This window comes from Gekko japonicus, unplaced genomic scaffold (assembly GCF_001447785.1).
Source record: "Gekko japonicus isolate JY-2015 unplaced genomic scaffold, Gekko_japonicus_V1.1 scaffold905, whole genome shotgun sequence".
Taxonomy (NCBI): domain Eukaryota; kingdom Metazoa; phylum Chordata; class Lepidosauria; order Squamata; family Gekkonidae; genus Gekko; species Gekko japonicus.
Genome location: NW_015160239.1, coordinates 17,265 through 27,631, shown reverse-complemented (window position 1 = coordinate 27,631; position 10,367 = coordinate 17,265). Strand labels below are relative to the sequence as shown.

At 42.8% G+C, this 10,367-nt stretch overlaps 1 protein-coding gene across 1 annotated transcript; it reads left to right on the top strand.

Moving 5' to 3' along the window:
- Positions 1 to 458: 458 nt before the first annotated feature.
- On the top strand, positions 459 to 10,153 carry HMGB3 (high mobility group box 3). The gene is made up of 5 exons (XM_015413139.1): positions 459 to 546; positions 3,423 to 3,582; positions 4,890 to 5,029; positions 6,339 to 6,513; positions 8,598 to 10,153. The coding sequence occupies exons 2-5, from the start codon at positions 3,433 to 3,435 to the stop codon at positions 8,748 to 8,750; spliced, it is 618 nt and encodes a 205-aa protein (XP_015268625.1). The 5' UTR covers positions 459 to 546; positions 3,423 to 3,432; the 3' UTR covers positions 8,751 to 10,153.
- Positions 10,154 to 10,367: the final 214 nt, after the last annotated feature.

The following is a 10,367-nucleotide window of genomic DNA, read 5'->3' as shown; positions in this document are numbered from 1 at the left end:
TTGTTCACTTACCTGGTAACGGGCGTTGCTGAAGCAGCAGGTTTTGCTCCTGGAGTCAACGCGCTTCAGACCAGGTTGCAACATCCCCGTTTTCAAAACTGCTAAAAGATTTGTAGTTTCTAGAAATCCTGCTAAAGCGAGCGCTCTGTAGTTTCTTCCATCTCCTACGCATTATATACACCGCTCCTATTACCACCCGCCCCGGGTTACTATTATTACTTCGGTACACACGCACCCCCCATAGCGGTTTGTGGCTCCCCCGCACTCTTCTTTGCTCCCTTTTGCCAGGCGGGTGTTCTTTTTGAATGAATGACTTAAGGGGTTCCAACCAATCGGCGCCGAGATCTGCTTAATATTCAGGAGGGCTTTTCCCAATGGCAAGGCGAGGAGGTTGTTTTAAACGGCGGAGCCCCGCAGCCAATCAGGCCGCTCTCGTAGGCAGCCAACGCGAGGCTGAGCCGAAGCCAGCGCTGAGTCTTAGCGCGTTGTGTGTGCGCCCCGCTCTCTTCTCTTGCTTATCGCCTGGGCTCAAAGCGAACAATACAGGTACGTTGTGGGAGCTGCACTTCGCAACTTTTTCGGGTGGCGGCTGCTGCGGGCTCTCTTTTTCGTTCAAATTCCAATTTTGGGGTTTTCCCCTCCTTTTGTTTCTTTTGTATTATTTTTCATTTTTAATTTCTTTCCCCCCCCCCGTTGATTAACTTTCTTTTTCCTTTTAATTTTTTTTTCTTTTAAATTCTCCTCCAGCTAATTATTAGGTGTGGGAAATGTCCCGGGATCTGATATAAATCGTGGGGGGCGGTATAAGGGGGGGGGCGGGAAGAATTACGTAGCTTGGATTGATCCGGCTGGTTTTTTAAAAAAAATTATTTAAAGAAAATTCTCCTCTAGGCTAACTGCGTGTACTCCTCCGGATCTAGGGAAAGTAGATGCCGGGCAGCGTGGATCGCTGCTCCTCTCATTCCCCCCAGCCGCGCTTACTAGTGGAATATGGCTGGTGCAGTAACTCTGCCCGCATGGGCAGGGATGTTGGACTAACGGGCATGCGAACCCCGCGCCTCCACCGAGTCTCTCCTGCTTTCCCTCCACGCGTGTGTCTTCTGTTTCCCTCCGCCTAGGATCGGGGTACGAAAGTTGCCCTGCCCGTGCGCAATGCTGGTGCCTGCTGTTTATTCTGCATTAATAATGGCTGTCGCTTTTTTAGCATCTGACAGGGATAAGCCTTGCGCGTCCCGGAGAAACACCATTTCCCCCTCTCTCCTTCGCTCTTTATTTTTCTTATTTCTGCTTCTCGCCTTTCAACCCGCTCGGAACCTTTCGTTTCCTTCTTACTTTCATCCCCCCTATCTAAAAAGGTCTCTCTCGCCCCTCTCCGTCCACCGATAAGCTTCGAACCGTTTCTTTCTTGCGCTGCTGTGACTTGATCTGTGTGTGCATTAATATGGCTGGCGTTTTAGTGGTACGGCTAAAGGAAGAAAGACGTGTAAAGGCAGCAGAGAGACGGGGAGGGGGAGCTATGTGGGAGGGAAATCTTCGTGGGGGCACCGCAGAGCCCCCAAACCTTTCGTTTTCGCCCCAGCTCGTTTATCTCTATCTGTTAATGCCCTTGGCTGGAGGTTTCGGAGCCGATTTGGGGTTTTTCACACTTTTCCCTCTCGGCGCGGATGAGCGTCGCTTGTACTGTAATGGCTGCACGGCAGTCTTTGTTATACAGAGTATTGCGCTAAGCAGGGAAATGGGAGGAGAGGGGGGAGGCTGCTTCAAAGCTGCTTTCTCCCCCTTCCCCGAGCCTTAAGCCCCCCGAAACCCCACCGGTAGGAAAGAGGAAAGGTTTTTCTACCAAACTGGCTGGTTTTGGGGAGCCTGGTTGCTTTGGTTTGGCGGCTGGGGGGGTTTATTTGAGCGGAGGGGTGTCTGAGGCTTTGTTAAGCATAGAGCAGCCTCACTGCCTTGTAGAGAAGCCATTTTAGCGAATGGAGCTGGCTATGGGCGAGGAGGAGAGCACTTGTCTCCATATCCCAGCCTTAGCTAGCACCAAGACTATAGAGATTGCTATGGCATGAGCAGGAACCCCTTCGTCTGCCCCAGCCTTGCATGGGGCAGCCCCCCATAGGCAAAGGCACCCCCTAGAAGAGCCCAGGGGCTCATTTGAGGGGCACTTTCTTTCATGAAGAAGCATTTCACAAAATGGAAGATGAATTATTGGTGTCTTGGTGACCTGTCGTTTTTTTCTTTCCTCTCCCCTTCCTGCTATTGGAGTCTCTAGCAAATATAGCGATACAGGCAGATCCCAACTGCATTCACTTACAGTACTGGGGGATCTTTAAATGATACTTGGTCCGATATAATATATAAAAGGAGAAGGGATTTTTGCGATGACCTTGGGGGTGGGGGAACAAGGGAGGGGGAAGATGGCAAAGAAGGGGCAGGAAAACAAAATGAAGCTTGGTTTTTTTATACTTTTATCTGAAACTTTCCGGAAAGCTGTACCACCGTTTTAATAAGAAACTTTAAAATGGGATTTTTACATTTTTTTAAAAAAAGGAAAATTAACTTCTTCTTTTTTAAAGGGGATGATTATTCTCTTTTGAGAGGGGGAAAACCATATTTAAAGAGAAATACATCTTAAAATAAATAAAAACATAACAATTAAATATATAATAAGCATAATTAAATAATTGTTTACAACCTCAAGAGGAGGATAAAAATCTTTTTTTGGGGGAAAAACCTGACAAGTTGCTTGCCTAGCAAGAAGGTGGAAAGTGATTTTATATTTTTAAAAAGTTAGTATCTGTTCTTGTGACTTTAAAAAAAAAATAGTTAGCGGCTACCCAGAAATCTAAATGTGTTCCTTAATGGAATAGCAATGTCTTGAACTTCATGTTGTATTAAAATGAACTTTCTAAGTATATTTTAGCCACTTCTGGAGAATATGATTTTCTAAATGAGGAAGTTTTTTAAAAAATCTGGCATAGGGGCGTGACGGCTATTCATGTGCAAAACATGGACATCTGAATAAATAACAAGAGTGCTACCCTTTAAGGTCACTTGAAGACTTAAGGCACACAGTTGTAGCCTTCTGAATATTGTGGCATTATGGACTAGTTATCAGTGCATGTATGTTTTGCTGTTACTACTAAACAGTGAAACGGAGCATAGTTGCTTTATGCTACAGTAGAGCGCCAAATGATGGCTTGCATGTGTGAAAGAGGCGTTATAGGCTGAGCAACAAGCAAGACCTAGGTGTACACCTCACTGGAGACAATTCACGCATTTGGATGGGAGCTTATGAAAGTTAAGCAATACCCAGGTCTCTCTGTCTGGCAGTCTTGACCAGCTTGAGGGTAGCTTAATTATTCTTTGCTTTTGCCTAGAACATACAATTTAAATTACTGGTTTTTACTCCCTAAAATCTCTTTCAGAGACAAGAAAATGGCTAAAGGTGACCCGAAGAAGCCGAAGGGCAAAATGTCGGCTTATGCTTTCTTTGTGCAGACTTGCCGTGAAGAACACAAGAAGAAGAATCCTGAAGTTCCTGTCAACTTTGCAGAGTTCTCCAAGAAGTGCTCAGAGAGGTGGAAGGTATTCCCAAGGCTCTGTTCCACTTTTCTCTAACTTTACAGTCTTCTGAGGAAAGACTTTACAAAATAAAAATAAATATTTCAATTTAAAAAAATCAGACTCTACAGCAAGGATTCTCAATTGTGTGACTTAAAGTTTTATATGCATATCTCTTGTGTTCCTGTTATATATGATTCTTCCGTGTTTATGGTCCTTTTGCTATATTATAGCCTGGACTTGTGAACATTGACTTACCGAAGTCTTACCGAATTCAGTGGTGCTTTACTGCCAGCTTTGGTTCTGCTATTGGACTGGGGTCGTGGGAGCCCCAGAGTTCTGCTCTTGTCCACCAAGCCTTGTTCAACAACCCTCTTGAGAATCTACCAAGCATTGTCCACACATGTGCAAGCATCACACCATCACAATTCAAGGGGTTAGAAACTTGCTTTAAAACAGAGGAAAACTAGGTGTCAAGAAGCTGACTTTCAAAGCTTCTGTCAAGAACACTTAGCTATGGGTGATCTAATGAGCATAGCTCTCATGGGTTGTGTTATACCTTGGTGTGGGAGGCACTATAATACAAGAATAGCACTGCTGGATCAAATCAAGTGTCCATCCTCTTGGCCAACCAGATGCCCCCCACCAGAAGTCCTATAAGTAGGCCCGGAGAGCAAAGCTGGTTTTTGGCCCTCAGAGATACTGGCTTATACCTTGACACCTTCCTTGCTTGGAAGTGGCTCTTCCACCAGAGGTGGAGCCACTTCCATTGCAGTAGCGCTCAGCATGATGGTAGGTGGTATCTCTGAACATGGAAGATACTTCTAGTTTTAAGTGTCTAACAGCCGTTCATAGATTGGTCCTCCACGGGTTTATATTAGTCCCCTTTTAAAGCCTTCACTATTCTATGGCAATGGTCTCATTAATTAATTGTACATTTTACAAAGAAGTGCTTTTGTGACTACTGCCCGGAAGCCCAAGAGCACCAAACTAAGTTGTTGTATTATGGCAGAGGAAGAAAATGACATAACAATTTGAATGTGCCACACACAATGTTGGATCATATTTGAATGACATGTTACTAAAACTCATAAGGATGATATGCAAACGTTTGGAAGCAACTCCTGTGCTTTCATGGGGCTCTTGGTGATCCCTTACAGGTGCAGATCAGGTCAGCCTGCTTAGGTTGATCAGTGCTGTAGCACCAGATGTTTATAAGCCATTCACCAGAACTGTATGGAAGGGGTTGTCTACATTGAGGGGGGTGTCAGTCAGCTTTATGTAGTTAAGATTTTAAGACACTTGAGTAATTGCTGGTGTTTGCCTTTCAGACCATGTCAAGCAAAGAGAAGGGTAAATTTGATGAGATGGCTAAAGCTGACAAAGTACGATATGATAGAGAAATGAAGGATTATGGGCCAGCTAAGGGTGGTAAGAAGAAGAAGGATCCCAATGCCCCTAAAAGGCCACCGTAAGTAGCTGTTTCTAGCAAAAGTGTATTTGTGCTTCACTTGACTTGGAATATTCTGATTTGTTAAAGGTAGAATATTACAACCTGCTTTATTAAGAGCAAAAGTGCAAGCAGGGCCTAGGTTTTTAACATCTGAGAAGACATCTGTGGTGAACTGCTTTCAGCCCCCTTTCTATTTACTTTTTTGAAGAACTTGTATCCTGCTCGTTATGGACAAAATCCTTCTCAAAGGGACTGGCAAAGCATTTTAAAGCTAGAGAAAAATATTAAATTACACCTTGAACAAGATGTTGAGAAGCGAACACACACCTCTCTGCTTTTTATGAACGCTAACCCATGTGGCAAACTATTGCAGAGACCTGAACAATTAAAATGTTCATTCAGCCATTAATAACAGCTATGGGGCCTGTCTTTAGAAGCCTTCAAAGTATCAAAGTGTTATCATCTTAACAGGAAGTAGCTGAGAAACAGGTAATTTCTGTGACCATCAAGGGGAGCAGCTTGAGTTCTTAACAGATTGAACATCAAGTGAATGCTCTAATATTGTTAACAGTAATACTTTTGCTAGGTGTTCACAAAACTGCTTTCAAGTGCTTTGCATACAATAATCCTTGTAACAGTCCTGTAAGATGGGTCAGAAAGATTTTTGTACTGTGGTGGGGGTGGGGGGTATTGAGGGATCATGCCCATGCCTTGCTGAGTGAGTTTTCCCCATTCAAACTGATGGTGTGGACTCTCAGCCTACAACACCAGTTCCTGCTTTAAACTGCTGTGTATGTAAAAAGAATTTAGGGCTCCCCTCCCCCCGCTCTAGGGTACTCGGCATTGTTGGATCGTCACCATCCCCAGGGTCAGATTGACAGTAAGAACTTAATCTCTCCATGAAGCTTAATGGTGCAGTCCTAAACAGTGTGACATCTCTCTAACCCCATTGAATACCCAACCAAGATAAAAGCCTGTTCAAGTCAGTGGAGTTAGAAGGATGTAGTGCTACTTAGGATTGCTCTGTAAATCAGTGTCTATATTTTATTTACTTTGTTTATAGCCTGCTTTTCTTACTGAGACTTGAGACAGATTACAAAATATAGAAGAACAATTCAATCAGACAGCCTTAGGACATCCAGTAAACAATGCAGTGGTACTAGGATTAAAGAACTGGAAAACAATGCAAACCAAAAAAAAGCGCTTTAAGGTGTGATAAAGAGGTCGAATACAATGCAGTAGGCTGCAATCCTGTTCCCTTATAAAAGGTGACACCTTTGGTCATCCTGTTCACTCTGAGTTGTGGTTTTTTACTTTCCTTTGCCAGGTCTGGGTTCTTCCTCTTCTGTTCAGAGTTCCGTCCCAAGATCAAGTCCACCAACCCTGGCATCTCCATTGGAGATGTGGCAAAGAAACTTGGTGAAATGTGGAACAACCTCAGCGATGGTGAGAAACAGCCCTATAACAACAAGGCTGCTAAACTGAAGGAGAAGTATGAAAAGGTACGGTTAGGTGGATTCTTGTCTGGACTATTAGAGTTTATTTATATATATTTTTTAAGTATGCCACCTCTCTTGGGAAGCTATCCAAAGCAGCTTACAAAACAGATACATTAAGACGTTAAAAGGTATTGAAATTCAGAATTTAAAAATCTAGCTACAGCATAGAAACATATTTTTGAAATCTATCTGGAGCATAAAAACAGATTATTGAGGTGTTTAAAACTAGTTCTCAAAGTAAAAGCACTCTATCAAATGGTCTTAGAAGATCAGCCCCTTAATTTAAAGCCTGGACATAAACATTTTGGCCTGGCACTGAAAAGAGCAATGTAGGTACCAGGCAAGACTCAATGGGAAGGGCATTCCATAAACGAGGTGCCACTACAGCAAGAGCCGTGTTTCTGGTTGCCACCATCTGACCTCTAAATGCAGGGTCACAGAAAGCAGGGCTTGTGAGGTGGGTATCTATTGTAACCAGATGTACCTAATCATTTGCATTGGTTGTGAACAATTTTGACCACTTCAGGCTACACAAGACCTCAGGTTACAGTTAGCACTTAAGAGTAATTACTGTTGTCTCTTAGCCCAACACAAGCACACTGTGAATGATAGATTTTTCTAAGGCTATAAACTTCTAAAAAAGCCACTCTGGAAAAAGATTCCAGTGAAATCAGTAGTATGTAGCTGTTTATAGAGGTGAATTAAAACATATGTGTCAGGTCTTTGCTGTCTTCATTTAGAGGATTTTTGCTGTAGTTATTCCATCCTGAGGTTTGAGCACAAGGTTAACAGCACACCACCTTTTAGAAAGCAAACAGAAAGCTGTCGATTCTCCCTCCATCCATACCCCATGGCTGCCCTTTGCTAACTTAGCCTTGCCCCCCCCAAAATGGCCCAGACTATGATTTAGAACAAAAACCCCTTTCCCAAAATGTTTCACCACCAGATAAAGTCACAGTGATGTGTTTTGCTATCAGTCTTAGCAGTTGCTGACTTATAAATGTGAAGAACTTAACTCAAGGTGTCCAAATCAGAACAGTGTGCTCAAGCCAAGACATGATGTGGGGAAGGCAGCAATACAAAATTGGGTTGAATCAGCATTAAAATCAGCAGTCAGCTCCCATACTTGTTCTCTGAACAGTGTTCAGTAAGCCCAGTACTGCTTCCCCAAAGCCTGGGAACAAGAATGTGGGCTTCTAGAAAGAGGCAGGCAATGAGGCTGAACACAAGGGTCCACCAGATAAAGTCACCTAAGCTGAGTTAGTGTGAGCTAGCTCACAGTTTTTTAGCCTCCGGCTCACACATTTTTGTCTTAGCTCAGGAAGGGTGGCTCCAGAGCAAATTAATTTATGCAGGAGCCAAATTGCTCGCTCACAACTTTAATGCCCAGTAGCTCACAAAGTAGAATTTTTGCTCACAAGACTTCACAGCTTAGAAGGGAGCATTGGTCGGCGTCCCTCACTTGTAGAGCAACTGCTCAGAAGGCCCTGCTCATATTATATTAATTTTGCATCCTCAAACAATGGTAGCCTGAATAGGCCTTCATTTTCAAGTCGTAAAGCATGGAAGGCTGCAGATGAACACATGAAACGGCCTTATACTGAATCAGGCCTTTGGTTTGTCAGGGTTGGTATTGCCTGCTCTGACCTGCAGCAGCTTGCAGTGGCTTTTGACATGACCTGCTATCTGATCCTTTTACTGGAGATGGCAGGGATGGATCCTGGGACAGTCTCCATGCCCCTGAGCTTGCAGTGTGTGAGAAGATGTTCCTGTAGACATTCTGAACTAAAATACATGTGGAATCACTTGTTTGGCTCACAAGAGCCCCTTCTGTGAGCCAAAGGAAGTGCTAATAGTTGCTGATTAAAAGCTGTAACAGAAATCTTGCCTAAAGGACTACAGTTGAATAAAGCATAGTGACTCTCTGTCTCTTCAGGAATCAGATTCAGCTATGCCTCACTACCCCTCTGCCGCAAGGCACGTGTTATTGGTCTAGCACCTTGAGTTGTTTTGAATTCGCGTTCCTTTCAAGAGGCATATGTAAAGAACTACTTGTGGCCAATGTAACTTTCCTCTTCGCCTTGCAGGATGTTGCCGACTACAAGTCGAAAGGCAAGTTTGACGGTGCCAAGAGTGCAGCTGCCAAAGCTGCTGCTGCGGCTCGGAAAAAAGTAGAAGAGGAGGAGGAAGACGAGGAAGATGAGGAGGAGGAAGAAGACGAAGAGGAGGACGATGAATGAGAAACTGTATAATACTTGTCTCCATGTGAATACCATAGAGTAGGGGAAACACCATTTGGAAAAGGAAAACAAAACAAACCTGCACCTCGTTATTTGAGACGGTGTCTTATTTACCCGTTATTAGGTTTAATGACACAATTTGGATTCTGATCACACCGTACCTTCTTTGAAAATTTAAAGTGCTCTAGGAAAATAGAGAGGGAAAAAGTAATAAACCATCGAACTGGTTTACATAAAGTGACCCTGGGTGTTCTCAGGCACCCTGAAACTGTAACAAAGTTGTACATATTTCCAAACATTTTTAAAACAAAAAAAAAAGTGGAAGCAAATGCGCTCCAGTGTTCTCCTCAACTCTGTGCACTTTCCTGTTGGTGTAACAAAGCATTTAAAAATGTTTCAAGCATCTTATTTTTTAATTTGTAAGGTGGTGTTTAACTATATGGTTATTGGCTAGAAAATCTTGGGTTATACTGTACATATCTATAGTTTGTAAAAACTAGACAGATTCTTGCGGTCCATGCTTGGAGCGGGGATGCCCCAGAATGGAAGGTGAGCCATTTTGGCCAGGCTTTCCTGCAGGGGTGTTGTGTCTCAAAGCGTGCACTGTGAAAGTAGATCTATTTACACTACAGTGGGCGTCCATTTAGCTTAAAGTTGTCTTTCTGTATATAGTGAAATTAGCATTCTGCGGCCATTCTTAGTTGTGGAAAGGGGAGGAGGGTCGGGTTCAGCTGGCATGAGAAATTGTATGGAATCTTTCCTTTTTTTTGTTTTCTTTTTAGTTAAGTGCGGTAGTTTTTAAACGGAAGCTGTAGACCACTTCATTGTCAGCCTAAAAGTGAAGAGAAGGCGCAGAAACCGAAGTTCAAAAACACTCTGTACTTAAAAGAGAAACAAAATTTGCAAAAATGTTATGTTGGTTTTTTGTATGTTTAGAATGCTGAAATGTTTTTGAAGCAAAATAAACAGTATTACATTTTTAAAACTTCTTGACAATATTCTAAATTTCCTGTTTTTAACAGTTCCCCATAACAGCACCACCAACAAAAGCTGAAATGTTGATAACCCTTCCCCTCTTCCTAATTGAATTGATTTGTCTAAAAGAAAAATCTTCAGTATAATTATTTTCTACTTTCAGCATGGACTGTTAATGCTGCTTAAGGAAAGGTGACTATTTAAGCTGATTGGTGTTAAAAGATGCTATGCAAGTTTGAACCTTTTTACTTGAAAGTGGGAATCTAACGGAACACTTGTGACCTTAATTGTGTATTGCATTGCGCTGATGCCATCTTTTGGAAAGGTAGGTAACTAAGAATGGGGGCAGACATTAACTTGAATTTCTTTCTAGCTCTGTTGGGTACATTTATGGCCCGAAATGCTCTGCTTTGTAAATATTAAAATGTGCCTTTATTGTCCTGTGTTAAAACTGCTTCAGACTTGTTTGTTCTTTTCCCCTTCCAATCCTAGCAGTCCAATGATCCACAGGAAAAAGTACTAGGTTATAAAATCAGGGTCCTCCAGTGAATCTTGCAGACATTGGCTTGGGTGCCTGGTGTTTCTTCTAACTTCAAAACTTGTGTGTCAAGGACTCCTAGTTCTTCAAAGTTCTTTGTTATT

What these genes read in the sequence shown, in the direction of transcription:
- HMGB3 (XM_015413139.1), top strand. Translation starts at nt 3,433, where the DNA reads ATGGCTAAAGGTGACCCGAAGAAGCCGAAGGGCAAAATGTCGGCTTAT. An exon ending in AGTGCTCAGAGAGGTGGAAG is followed by an intron (nt 3,583 to 4,889) that starts GTATTCCCAAGG and finishes TTTGCCTTTCAG; the next exon opens with ACCATGTCAAGCAAAGAGAA. An exon ending in TGAAGGAGAAGTATGAAAAG is followed by an intron (nt 6,514 to 8,597) that starts GTACGGTTAGGT and finishes TTCGCCTTGCAG; the next exon opens with GATGTTGCCGACTACAAGTC.